Genomic DNA, 12424 nt, shown 5'->3' with positions numbered 1-12424 from the left:
TTTTGGTGTTTTGAGACAGGGTCTCACTATGTAGTTGAGACTGACCTGGAACTCACTATGTAGCCCAGGCTGCTCTCAAACTCACAGCAATCCTCCTGCCTCAGCCTCCCAAGTGCTGGGATTACAGGCGTGCACCATTACGCCCGGCTTGCCCAGCACTTTCAAAGGTCCAGGGCCTTGGGGGTTTCCTTCTCACCAGCTTCCTGCCCTGTTCCTATCCAAGATATGTACAGCCTTAGGTTCCCACTCACTGGCTCCTCACCCTGGAAGGGCAGGCCTGGGGTCCTGTTCACATGCTGGAGAAAACGCATGAGGTGTGGGTGGAGGACCTCCGAGCAGCTGTGGTAGGCAGCCATTATGTACAGCAGCCTCCAGCCTCGCTGGCAGCTGTCTCTGCAAGGACACACACAGGGCCTCATCACAAGTGGAAACAGCACCACAATGTATAATAGGAACTTACTGGGATGGAGCTGGAGGCTTAGATCTGAGGCAGCTCCTGCTCTCTGAGGACATGCCTCCTGGACAATAAGTGCGGGGCAAATGGATCCTGAGGCCATGCAAAAGCATATTCTGCCTGGAAAGTCAGGTAAAGACAGGGAAGGAATAGGATGAGGCCCCAAAGTCTTTTCTGAGCAGGGCGTCTCTCTGGGCAAGACAGAACCTGCTGGGGCTGTGCAGAGGTAGTGGAAGTAAGTCCTGGGGACAGGCAGCCTGTGCAAAAGCAGCATACACACCTGCATGAGCAAAACCCAGTAATTCATCTTCATACTGCCCTGGCTGTGAAAGTTTCAACTGCGGGCTGGATTTGGGAGTTTCTGTAGCAAATACTGGATCAGTTTTGCTTTCCCTGGGATTGCTGTATTGGGGAAATGTCTTCCAGCCCTGTCACTTTGTTAATCTATGACAGAGGTTGCTTGAGAATGAGATACACATAGAGGAAAACAGAGCTAAAAAATGAAGAAAGCCTGCTTCCTGATGATACCTAGATCCAGCAGTACATGAAGCCATACACTCAATGACATTTTAGCCACCCAAACCAGCAAGTTCCCTCTTTTGCTTAAGCAAGTTGATCTGGGTTTCTGTCATTTTCACCCAAGAATCTGGACCTACACATTATCACTGCCATCTTATAGATGAGGAAACAAGATCAGAGAGCAGAAACGGTATGTCTCAGACCGAGTAATTCCAAAAGCATGTGGATGAAGAACATGGGGAAGGGAATTTGAGAGGGGAGAGGCTTGAGAAGGCAGGGAGCTGAACCCGCCACTCCTAGAGCCTGGACACAGTGGAGGACTGGGAGGAAGCCGGGTGACTCAACTCACTTCTTGGAGCTGGTATTATCTGTGATCTGCCTCACAATTTGGCAGTAACACTCATCTTGCATGACCTCATGGTCCTCACAAAGCTGAAAGAAAGCAAGCCAGGTCAAATGCCAAGGACATGCCAGGAGTCATTCAACACACAGGTACATAAGAGCAGCCTAGACACTGAGAGGTAGGCCTGGTGTCCCGCCCACACCCCAGCAGGATGCATTCCTCTTTGGGCCATGGAATAGCATCCCACCCTAATGTCCTGCAACTGGCTGACAGACAGGGAATAGAACCTCAGCAAAGTTGCCTAGACTGACCTTCAGGAGGGTGCAGAGTACATCCAGTTCGCTCTGGCCCTTCAGTGGGGCATCTCCCATGAACCTCATCACAGCTGTAGGAAAGATCTACCCTGCTCAGGCCAACCAAGTCCCAGCAGTTCATCCCCCAAGGGCCCCAGGATCAAAACCCTCCCCCAGGAGGCTGTGGCCATAGGCAGCTGAGGGCTTCCATTTTCTTCAAGGTGTCCCAAGTCTGGGTTGGGAGAAGGAAAGAATCTGAGGAGCAGAGAGGAATGGTGACAAGCAGGGATCACACAGCGTGGCATCTCATGGGGTGGTGGCTACAGCGCCACCCTCATACCTAGGAACATGTCTGTGGCCATCCTGTTGAGGTTGCTATCACTGAGCTCAATAAGGGATTCTTGGATCGGGGTCTGTGAGAGAAGGAAGCAGCTGTATTACAGTGGAGGGATACTCAAGATAAAAGAGGGCCACATCATACTACTAGGTCCATTTCCCAAAAGGGGAGTCAGAGCTAGGCCTGGCCCTGGGGACAGATGCCGCCCCTGGGAGGAATCCTGGCGCACTAGAGTAGAGTCTCCTAAGGTCAAGCTTGTCAGTCCCAGGGTGCGGGAGCGGGTGCTTGCATCACCACTTTACAGATAGAGGAACGAGGCCCAAGACTGGAGACCTTAGTGAAGCAAATCATGTCCTCCAAGGTTCTGGACTCTCGGCCCTCCTTGCATTTCGGCTTGAGGCCATCCCTGCAACAGGAAGGGAGTACTACTGACCAGTCTTGCCTCCCTGCCCTTAGCAACCTCTTTTCTCAAGTAGGAATGTTCTTGACCCATCTGCCGGGTCAGTGTACCCGGCGAGAAGGCACTCGGAGGCTGAGGCTGAGCAGGCCTCACTCCTGGGTGCTCTCTCACCCCAGCCATACCACCTGCAGCTTGGACATCCACAGACACCCAGAAGAGCCTTCCTTGGTGTGGGGAAGAGGGATGGAACCACTACTCACTGGAGCCGCCTCTGAGGATCTCGGAAATACTTCTGGGCAAACTCAAGCATTGAATATGGTGAAAATTCCAGGACATCCTCTCCACGGTCAGCAGAATGGGCCCTGACTGGGGGACCCTGCATGAAAAGGGGAGCTAGGAAGTCCTGTATGGCTATATCCTGCCAGTCCAAGATGACTGAAGGCAAATCCTCACTGATTGAGCCGACTCTCTTTAGCTGCCCGCTCATTCACACATGGGGACCACTAGTGTCCAGTTGGCCTCAGCCCTTCAAGCCTGCCACACCCACCACTGTCCAGCTGAGCCTGCCTTCTGCTCCTCTAAGCCCTGTCTTCAGCAGGCCAGCCTCTCCATGAGGGTGGCTGTTTTGTCAAGGCTGACACAACCCCTTGCTCCACAATTTGCCTTGATACTACCCCTTGCTAGCTCCACTCCACAAGCCTGCCCTGCTCCATTCACCTGGCCCAGTCCCACTCCAAGTGGACTTCACCCATTGACTGGCCCAGGCTGATCCTGATCCTTTGCTCTGTTTACAATCAACTGACTCCACCTTCCCCTACCTCATTTGGACACACCTCCAATTACCTCTGGTAACATCCTGTGGGTCACACATCTGGCTGGCCCTATTCCAGGACTGGCCATACCTTTTTTTTTTTTTTTTTTTTTTTTTTTTTGTACTAGGGATCAAACTTGGGACCTTGCACTTTCGAGGCAGGCAGCAGAAGCACTGAGCTAAATCCCCAGCCCCTGGCCATAGTTTTGGCTGACCTGATCGCTTCTACCACTCCAATGAGGCTGCCCCTCCTTATCCCTTGTGGCCTGGCCCCACTGCTGGTCTCACCTCTCTCCTGCGGCCCACCTCCTGTGCAGCAGCTGTAGAGGCCACAGCAGCAGCCACAGCTGCAGCTCGGCCCCGTCCTGGCTCAGATGGTAGCTGCAGGAAGTCAGGGGCAGCGGCAGGCTGCACTAGCTCAGAAGGGAAGCGGCCCACACGCCCATGGACGGTCCCAAATCGCCAGCCTAGCAGGTAGGAAAAGGGTTGAGCCCAAATGGAAGGTTTTTTTCTTGGGATACTGGGGACACCTGAGTACTTCCTTGAGGACTCCTTTGAGCTCTGTAAGCAAGGACATGCTGTTGGCCATGCCACATGAGCAATGTACTGCTAAGCTATACCTCCAACCCTTATCCAGCCATTTTACCAATGAGGAAACAAATGCTCAGATAAAGGAAGAGGTTGGGCCACTGGACCATCGTGGGAGATGGAGCATATGGGCAAAGCAGCACTTGAGAATTTGCAGGGCATGTGGAGACACAAAGAGAGGGCCTAAGCCATAAACATGAAAACACTTAAGGCCCACTGCAGACACTGCTCAACAACACCTGCAGGCAGAGGGTTGGTCTGTATGGCTACCACTGAACATTGCCATGCCTGGCATGGACCTTACATGACCCAGACAGGGCAGACTGCTCTGGGACACCAAGAAACCCTCTTCATGTATCTGCAGTGAGTGCATGACACCAGGGTCAGCCCTGTTTAGTTTCAGGTTTGGAGGCCTCCTTGCATTACCCACCAAAGTCAGGGCCTCTGCGTTGTAGCTCCTCCAAGTATACCACCTTCTTGCGGACCACACAGCCGGCACTGTATCCTGTGGGCCAGCTTATGTCAGCATCTTCCAGGGAGGCCCCGCCTCCCTCCTCCTACACCCCACTCCACTGTACTGACCTGCTCGAGGTGGTTGCAGAGGCTGCAGGTGAATGATGTCACCCTTGTGGAAGGCCAGCAGTGCTGGGTCCTCAGGCAGGAAGTTCCTCACGGCAACCACGTAGTCAGAGTCCTGGGTCAGCCAGGGACAGGGTAAGGAGATATCCCTCACCCTCTTCTCAGAGGTTCAGCTCTCCTCCCTGGTTCCTCCCACTCTCCCCATCACATCAGACAAGGGAGCACTCCCCAGGTGAGCAGTAGGAAGGGCTTTCCAGGTAGAAGGCACAGCCTATGCAAAGGCCTGAGGCACACAGAAGCCTGTGGACAGGCCCTGGCACACACACAGGCATTCGCACTTCTTAAACAGGTGTGGCTGGGATTGATCCAGGGTTGGAGAGCCTTGTTTTGGGCCCCACCACGCTGGGCCGCGAGGGGCATCTGTGGGAAGAAGATCCTGACCTTCTTCAGCTCCAGAATGAAGTCGTCCACCAGGGTCTTGACCTGGTGAGCTCGGGCTGAGAAGAGGATGACCTTCTCGCTGGCCAAGTTGAACTCCAGCATGTTGTGTGAGGGCATGGTCACAAACAAGATGTCTGCAAAGCTGGATGGAAAAACGGCATGAGGGCGGGATCCTACGCCCAGAGGAATGTTCTTATTGACCTCTCCTGTTCATTCTGTTTCTGTGCTGTCCTATCCCTGAAACCCAGCCCCATACTAGTTCCCAGGGACCTCCTGCCTCCACTCTGACTCCCTTGTGCAGCTTCTGCTCATCTCCAATCACCCTTTTAACTCCAGCCTCACCCCATCCTTTGCCCCTTTTCCCACACAGATCGCTCTCTCCATCTTTCAAAGCAAGGAAGTTTCACCCAACACCAAGGCTCTCACTGATCTCCTGATAAAACGGGATTTTTCACAGGAAAGGAAAACTGAGCACTCAGTAAAGTCTCCCAGCCAGGGCCCTGCTCCCCTTTCCAGCTGCCTCAGGACTTGGTTGCTTACAGCCCAGTTACCCCACTACACAGTAAGCTTTGGAGGGCAGGTAGGTCTGCTGTGTGGTCTGAACAGCAGGACAGGGTAGTGGGCCCACAGTTCAACCACTTCCTTCCTGTATGACTTGACAAGTCACTTCTTTCTGAGCCTCAGTTTTCCAAATTCTAAAATGGACATATTTACAGCTTGGTACATCACAGGTAAGCAGCTCTGGAGAGAATGAGGCAACGCTGATGCCAGTTTGTATCCTAGTCTCCAGCAGCCCCACTACCACCTGCCTGCCCATCACCTGTATGCACGCAGGACATGCAGCTGTCCACTGGTCTCCTGGCTGCTCTTGACCATCCGCAGGAGTTTGATGCCCGTGTGGGACACAGCTAGGATCTGCACGCCAGTTCCTACGCTCCCCTGGGGTGAGGATGGGGGCATATGAGGGTCTTCTAGCCTCAACCCTGAATGCCCTGGGAAGCTAGGAGGGGGCAGACAGGGGTTCTCACCGTGGCAGGAAAGAGACGAGAGAAGTAGACCTCCCAGCTGTCTCGGGCAGTGTCGACCACAGCCTGCTTCATACTCTCTGTTACCAGAGGCTGCTGTGTATCCAGCTGGTTCTGGGCTAAGAGAGGTCTTCATCTGGTCAGGACTCCCTTTCCCTCCCCTGCCAGCCCACATCTGAGCGAGGCTGACACCCAGCAGGATAGTATCTGACCAGTATCGATACTGGGAGACAGAAAGCCAGAAGTAAACAGAGCCGGGGCCACTGCATGTCAGGAACTCCTGACTTTAACCATGCAGCCTGGCCTCATAAGGGCCAGAGACACCAAGTTGGGACGTAGCTGGCTAGGCTTGTCCGCACAAACCTCCTAATGGGAAAGGGCTGGCCACAGCTCCAGGTGGCTACCCCACCAACACACCTACCCACCCTCACCATACCAAAGAGGGCCTTCATCCTGAGCCTCTCATCCTGGGAGATGCGCAGGCAGGCCTCTGACAGTGTGTCGTGCAGGATCTGTCGAAAGAGGCCGTGATGTGGGGCTCCCCCAGCCAGGAACCAGGTTGGACCACTTTAGGGTGCACAGGAATGGTGCATCCCATTTTGCAGCAGTGGCATCTTATGTAAACTGGATCCTCATGAGAAATCAGATTCCACATATGAGGGGTCCCCTCTCTTCTCACCTTTGCAAGTCTTTCTGTCCTTCCCAGGCCCCAGTCTCCTTATCTGTCCAGCGGGGCTTGGATTTGACCTCTGGGCCCCGCCGAGTTCAGACAGACTGTGACTCTGGTTAGATGGAATTGTGGGTGCACTGACCTTGTCCATGGAAGTGAGAGTGCTCTGCGGAAGGTCTGCCCAACCTCACAGACCCCACATGCCAAAATGTGAAGCAGAATTTATAGTCTGTGGTCCCACTGCCCTATTAGTACAGTGAAGCAGAAAGGGAAGAGAAGTCTCACCTGCCTGAACAGGAGGTCCAGCTGCACGGGGTGGCTGTAGTTGTCCTTGGGGTAAAACACCTGTGAGACAGGGCTTCAGTAGGTACCTTTGGACTGCACTGTCACCTTACTGTGCACCATCCTGCTTCTCAGAAGAAGCCCTGCGCCTCACCAGCCCATCCTGGGCTCTGCCTCTGCCCCTAGCTCTAGCCCCACCCGCCCCATTCTCTTGGGTCAGCACCCCAGTTCTCCACACACTTCATCTCAATGCGTTCTTCCCCTGGCTCTGGCCTGGGCTTGCCAGGCACCTCTTTGCGAAGGAAGATCCGCCAGGGGGCATTTTGGTAGCCATAGAAGTCGGGGTTGATGAGGCGATGCAGCCGTGTCTGCACAGGTTCCTCAGGGGGCTCCAGTAATCTCAAAGGCAGTGCTGGAGAGAGCAGAGGGGGAACAAGGCATAAGGAAGCACCTCTCAGACCAAGTGGGAGGAGCAGGGTGGGTGAGGGAGGGGACTGGGGAGCAACCATGAGTTCCTCGACATTTGCACAGGTGGGTGCACTCATATAACCCAGGCCTGTGTTCTATAAGCACTGTATAGAGAATGCCTAGGATTCAAGGATGCCTTGGTTAACAAGATAGACAGGGGCCCTGCTCTTGACTTTAAAGTCTCATGGCAGGTGCAGGTAGAACAGACCATTCAGCAACATGACTTTTAGGGATAGGAGCTGGGGCAGAAGTACAGTGGATGAAGCAGGAAAGGGGCACCAGGGGAGCTGGCTTGGGAGGGTTCTTCAGAGCAGGTGGTATCATCAAATCTCTCTGAAAAGATGACATTTGAGCTGAGACCTGAATAATGAAAAGGAGCCAGGGCATTCAGAGATGGTGGAGAAGAGCATTTAGGCAGAAGGAAGAGCAAGCGCAAAGGCCCTGAGGCAGAAGAGGGCTTGGTGAAGTCCAGCGATAGACCATGCCCTAAGAATGGTGGGAGGAGATAAGGATGGGGAGATGGGCAGAAAGTTCATGCAGGAAGGTCTCAAAGACCACAGTGGAGCATTTGGAGTTCATCATAGGAGGGTCATCGTAGACAGGGGCATGTGAACTGACTTTTATATTTTAAGATCACTGTGCCATGGGATAGAGACTATAGAGGTTAAGATTTGAATTGTAGTGCCAGGATGCCTGGATTTAAGTCCCTAATCTGACACTTTTGAGCTATGTGACTTTGGGAAAACCACTTCACCTCTCCATGCCCCCACTATGTAACATGTAGGAACAATAGGTACTGCCTTCATGGGTCTGAGTAGGGTTAAGGGAAGCCAGGACGAGCTAGCCTGAAATCAGTGCAGTTTCACCGTGGATATAATTACATCAATGTCCACACGATATGTACACAAGGGCTGAGAAATACAGACACACACACCACTGACAGACAGATTCACCTGCACGCACAGACATACTCATACACTGGAACACCTCCCTGCTCATCCCTCTTTCCCTTCCTCCCTCCCATCTCACCTGAAGTGGGCACCCTAGATGTCTTTGTTGCACTGGTCACTGGCTTCACCAGGGCCACAGCCTCTCTGGACACCTGTCCACCCCAAAAAGAGTGCTCAGAGACATCAGGTGGGCCCTGTGGAGGGCAGTAGCAGGCCATGGCTGGCAGAAGTAGCTGCTGTCTGAGGCTCCCCAGAAGCCCCTCCTTGTCTGTTCCACTGGGGCCCAGCCTACCCTACTCTCACCTGAGTGCCAGGTGCTGCTGGCAGGTGAGCCATCTGTCCCTTCAGGAGCATCAGGGCCTCCTCGTGAGGGTCAGGTCGCTTCATGAACACTTTCCCTCCATCTTTCCTAATAAAGGAACAAGGGTAGGTTGGTCAGAACTCCCCCAACAGTTCCTACAATAAAGAACATCTATCACCCTCATCCCATCATTATAAATGAGAACCCAGAGCAGAGCAGAAGTTGGTCTGAAATCATACCGCACAAGGGAGACAACAGCAGTCTGGGTTTCCCTTTGTCTAGGGCTCATCTGGGGCCAGGGCATAAACGGACCCCCCCTTCCCTGGAGGGGGACCCTCGGGTGTGGTGAGAGGCCACAGGCAGTGGCAAGGAGGGCAGGTGTTACTGACCTGAGCGCCTCAGGGCGACACCCCCGGAGTGGCTGCTGGTACTGCCTGATGATCTCCCTGATCTGCTGAGTAGGTTGTGGAAAGTGTTCCGAGTTGAGTGTGGAGTACCGGACCAGCTCTGGGGAGGATGACACTGGGGGAGTGGGGAGAGTGAGGCCACGGGGCAGAGCCACACCCATCTGTCCTGGGAAGCCCCTCAGGCTAGGGTGGACACTCACTCTTTTCTGGTGAAGCCTGGTCCTGAGCTAGAATGGGGGCAGCCACAGGCTTGGTGGGGGGCCTTGGGGCCTTGGCCAGGAAGGCTGGAGCCATAGGCCTTGGAGAGGAGCGCAGGAGCACAGGTTTGGCAGGGGGACCAGTGCCTACACACTTCGGCCATGCCTCTGGTGCTATGGGTTTCTGTGGAGAGCAGAGCATGAAGGGGACACACCAGCTTCTCTCAGGGACCCCATCCGCCCAAGATGGGCTGTGAAGCTCCAGGGCTCCTGTTCACAGCGGATGTCTCTAAGGAACCCCTCACCCTGGGCAGGCCAGGCTCACCTCTGGGGGCAAGGGTCTCAGGGAAGGACTCAGAGGTGGCTGCTGGAGCACCATGGCCTGCAGGGTCATCTCCCGGGCCTGGGGAGAGGGGCCAGTGTTGACCAGGCAGTCCACTATCCACCCTCCCAAACCCCTAGTCCCTGCCTCACTCACCAGGAGCACGGCCTGTTTGTGGATGAAGGCTTGCTGCAGAGCCAGTGTGGAGGTGTCCAGGCCAGGGACTGGGGAGCCGGGCAGAGAGCACAATGAGCCGGGACATAGAGGGAAGTGGGAACCGCAGTCCCCCACCAACATCTACGCCTGTGGCTGCCCCTATTCCAGCCCATGTAGATGTCTGAGGGTCAGTGAGTGCCCCCACCCTTCCTGGAGCCACTTGGGGGTGGCACTGACTTGGCTTTAGCTTTGGTTCTGGGCCTTTCTTGAGGGGGTCTTCAGTACTGCTACTTCCAGCTTCATCAGGCTGGCCTCCCCCTTTCATGCGGTAGGCAATGGCTGTAGGCTTCTCCAGGTCCTAAGGGCAGCAGGTGGCTCAAGTGACTGCCTCAGTTTGCATTCCTGAGGTTCCATAGCAACAGGTACCCGACACCGGGCCACTTCCTCTACCCTGGGGGGACCTCCCACTGGCTAAGTGTCTGTTCTGTGCAGCCTTTACCCACAAGGCACACCAGTTAGTCCTCCCGCCATACAACTCAGCACACCTTCCCTTCAGAGAGGAGTAAACTAAGTCTCACAGAGGGGTTGTGCCTGGCTCAAGGCTGTACATTATGCCAAGGACCACCAAGGAGCTCTGGGAACTGAGGGCGAAGAGACCCAGGGACCAAGGTCACTCACTCCTGTGGAGACTTAGCTTCCACCAGAGGTGGGGAAGGGGTCCTGCACTTCTTGCTGGGGGTCCTTTTGGATCAGCCAGGAGCATCTCTAGCTGCAAGGACTCTCATCCTTTTCCCTGTCCCCATCAGAGACTCACATGGGACATACCACTGCATGGCCCTGGCTGTACAAAGCTTTCTATCACCCCGGGTACATGTGACTCGAGTGTACACTGAGCTGCTGTCAGTCAGTGCCCCACCCCGTTCTTACCACATCCCCGTAGGATAACACAGGGTTGAAGAGGCTGTCCAGGTAGCAGTCCAACCCCTTGGGGGGCACAGTGGACTCTCCAAGGCTGTCCAGATCTGGGGGTAGAGTGCCCAAAATATGTCAAGTTCATTTGTCCTGCTGGTCTCCACTGTCTACAGTCCCCTTTAGGTCTCGTTCCCATCAGAGATAGTAGCCATCGGTGGCTGACCTCGACGGGTTGCTGTCCCTCTCTGGGCCTCAGGCTCCCTGCTTGTACTGTCCTCATTGTGGCTGCAGTACCCCTCGGAGTCAGGCACTTCGGAAGTGTGGCCCTCGGGCTGAGGTTTAATGGGCGTGTCCTCATCTGAGTCCCAGCTGTTCCCAAATAGCCTGTAGGGAAGGGAAACAGAGCAGCTGTCCCACAGAGACCCATAGTCCTCAGAACCCCCAAATCTCCTCTGTGCCCAGAACTGGGTGACTCCATTTACAAGGTAGGGTTGAGGCCTAGGATTTAGCTCAGTGGCACTGTGCCTGCCTTGCAAGTGCAAGGTCCTGAATTCAATCCCTGGTACTAGGAAAATAAAAGGCAGGACTACTGGGTGCCCGGTACTCAGGAGGCTGAGGCAGGAAGATTGCTTGAGCCCAGAAGTCCCAGGCCAGCTTGTGCAACACAGCAAGATCCTCCTCAAAAAACAAAACAAAACAAAAAAATCATAACCAAAGAAATCCTCAGAACTCAGACTCTCCAGCAGTGAGGCAGGTGGAGCCTTCTGTCTGGGAGAGGCTATACTTGTGAGGGTGCCCCAATAGCTACCTACACTCTGGGGCCTCCCCTGCTGGCCACCGGCCCTTCTGCACCCACAATGAAGTAGGACTTCTGCCGTGGGAAGCTCCTGGGGAGCTCCAGGTCTGACACCAGATCCAGCACGTAGTCGTGGCCAGCCAGCTCTGCCCACTGGACACCATTCTTCATGACTACTGTCCAGCCTCGCCAGCCATCAGTCAGCCCCCTGGTGACGAAATGTGGAGGGATGGAAGTGAGGGAAGAAACCATCAAGCAATTTGTTGGGAGACCTTGGGGTGTGAGTCATACCTTGGGCATGACAGAGTGGCCCTGGGACCCCCTGAGGAATCCAGCCTCCTACCCTTTCCTCCCTGCTACCCAGGGGCACAAGAGTGAGCTGGGTAGGGCATTCTAGGAGCCAACCTGTGCCTCAGAATGTCTCCGGCCATCTCTTCCCCCGTGCTCCAGGAGTGCACTGGGCAGGAGAACTGGTCACCTGGGGTGGCACACGGCAGGACTCAGTATAGGTATCTGTAGTCCTGCTCTGCTGGCCTCCCTGCCGACTTCTCCTTCCAGGCTTCTGGACTCTGATCCTGTGTTTGCATCCTCACTGCCAGGGTCCCCTGTCCCCAGTCCATCTCCAGTTCCTACACCTAACTTTCTTGCAGAGCCATATCTGAGTAGGCCCTTTCCAGCCCCTCCCCAGCTCCAGAACCTCCTTGGCTACTTCTGAATGCCAGGATATCCTAGGCTGCTGCCTCTAGTCCAGGAGGCACAGACAGGGCAGCTCACCATTGAAGCAGCTCACATCCAGTGCCATGCTGGCCTTCCGGAGGGTGGTGATCCACTCAAGCTGGGTCGGGGGAAAAGTGCGGGCGGCCCCAGAGCCTTGCTGTTGGGCCTGGCCCATGGCCTGCATGAGACGGTGCTGACACACTGCCTGGAAGCCATTCCGCCCATAATCAGACACAAACCTGATGGGTGGAAATTGGAGCCTGAGAAGGGCCAAACTAGTCCACAGCTCTAAGGTGAGGCTAAAAGGCTAGTTTGGAAGGTCCTGGGTTATAGCCTAGAAATCTGGGCTGTATGGGCCTGGGATTTAGCTCACTGGCACCATGGTGACTGCCTAGCAAGTGCACGGTCCTGAGTTCCAACCCTGTTATCACAAAAAAAAAAAAAAAAAAAAAAAAA

At 54.7% G+C, this 12424-nt stretch overlaps 1 protein-coding gene across 4 annotated transcripts in view; it reads right to left on the bottom strand.

The window, feature by feature from the left end:
* LOC104871512 (unconventional myosin-XV) overlaps positions 1-12424 on the bottom strand; it is a 52641-nt gene that overhangs the window by 15390 nt on the left and 24827 nt on the right. For 2 of the 4 annotated variants that reach the window (XM_010637428.1, XM_010637429.1), the window contains 27 exons: positions 12026-12207; positions 11657-11729; positions 11268-11459; positions 10679-10839; positions 10471-10565; positions 9781-9901; positions 9544-9611; positions 9391-9468; positions 9069-9249; positions 8851-8983; positions 8464-8569; positions 8240-8312; positions 7033-7154; positions 6746-6805; positions 6227-6302; positions 5794-5909; positions 5586-5704; positions 4766-4907; positions 4328-4439; positions 4176-4250; positions 3446-3624; positions 2607-2722; positions 2280-2352; positions 1950-2022; positions 1628-1701; positions 1323-1405; positions 263-393 (listed from right to left, as the gene is read on the bottom strand). In XM_010637428.1, coding sequence (XP_010635730.1) covers positions 263-393; positions 1323-1405; positions 1628-1701; positions 1950-2022; positions 2280-2352; positions 2607-2722; positions 3446-3624; positions 4176-4250; positions 4328-4439; positions 4766-4907; positions 5586-5704; positions 5794-5909; positions 6227-6302; positions 6746-6805; positions 7033-7154; positions 8240-8312; positions 8464-8569; positions 8851-8983; positions 9069-9249; positions 9391-9468; positions 9544-9611; positions 9781-9901; positions 10471-10565; positions 10679-10839; positions 11268-11459; positions 11657-11729; positions 12026-12207 — 3014 coding nt within the window. Of the gene's footprint in view, positions 1-262; positions 394-1322; positions 1406-1627; positions 1702-1949; positions 2023-2279; positions 2353-2606; positions 2723-3445; positions 3625-4175; positions 4251-4327; positions 4440-4765; positions 4908-5585; positions 5705-5793; positions 5910-6226; positions 6303-6745; positions 6806-7032; positions 7155-8239; positions 8355-8463; positions 8570-8850; positions 8984-9068; positions 9250-9390; positions 9469-9543; positions 9612-9780; positions 9902-10470; positions 10566-10678; positions 10840-11267; positions 11460-11656; positions 11730-12025; positions 12208-12424 lie in introns of all 4 variants that reach the window. The other 2 variants (XM_033767271.1, XM_033767272.1) reach the window with 1 other exon arrangement.

The sequence above is a fragment of the Fukomys damarensis genome, unplaced genomic scaffold, assembly GCF_012274545.1.
Source record: "Fukomys damarensis isolate Sample0158 unplaced genomic scaffold, DMR_v1.0_HiC HiC_scaffold_23, whole genome shotgun sequence".
NCBI classification, from domain to species: Eukaryota; Metazoa; Chordata; class Mammalia; order Rodentia; family Bathyergidae; genus Fukomys; species Fukomys damarensis.
The sequence above is the reverse complement of the archived record's forward strand: the minus strand, read 5'-3'. Positions and strand labels throughout refer to the sequence as shown.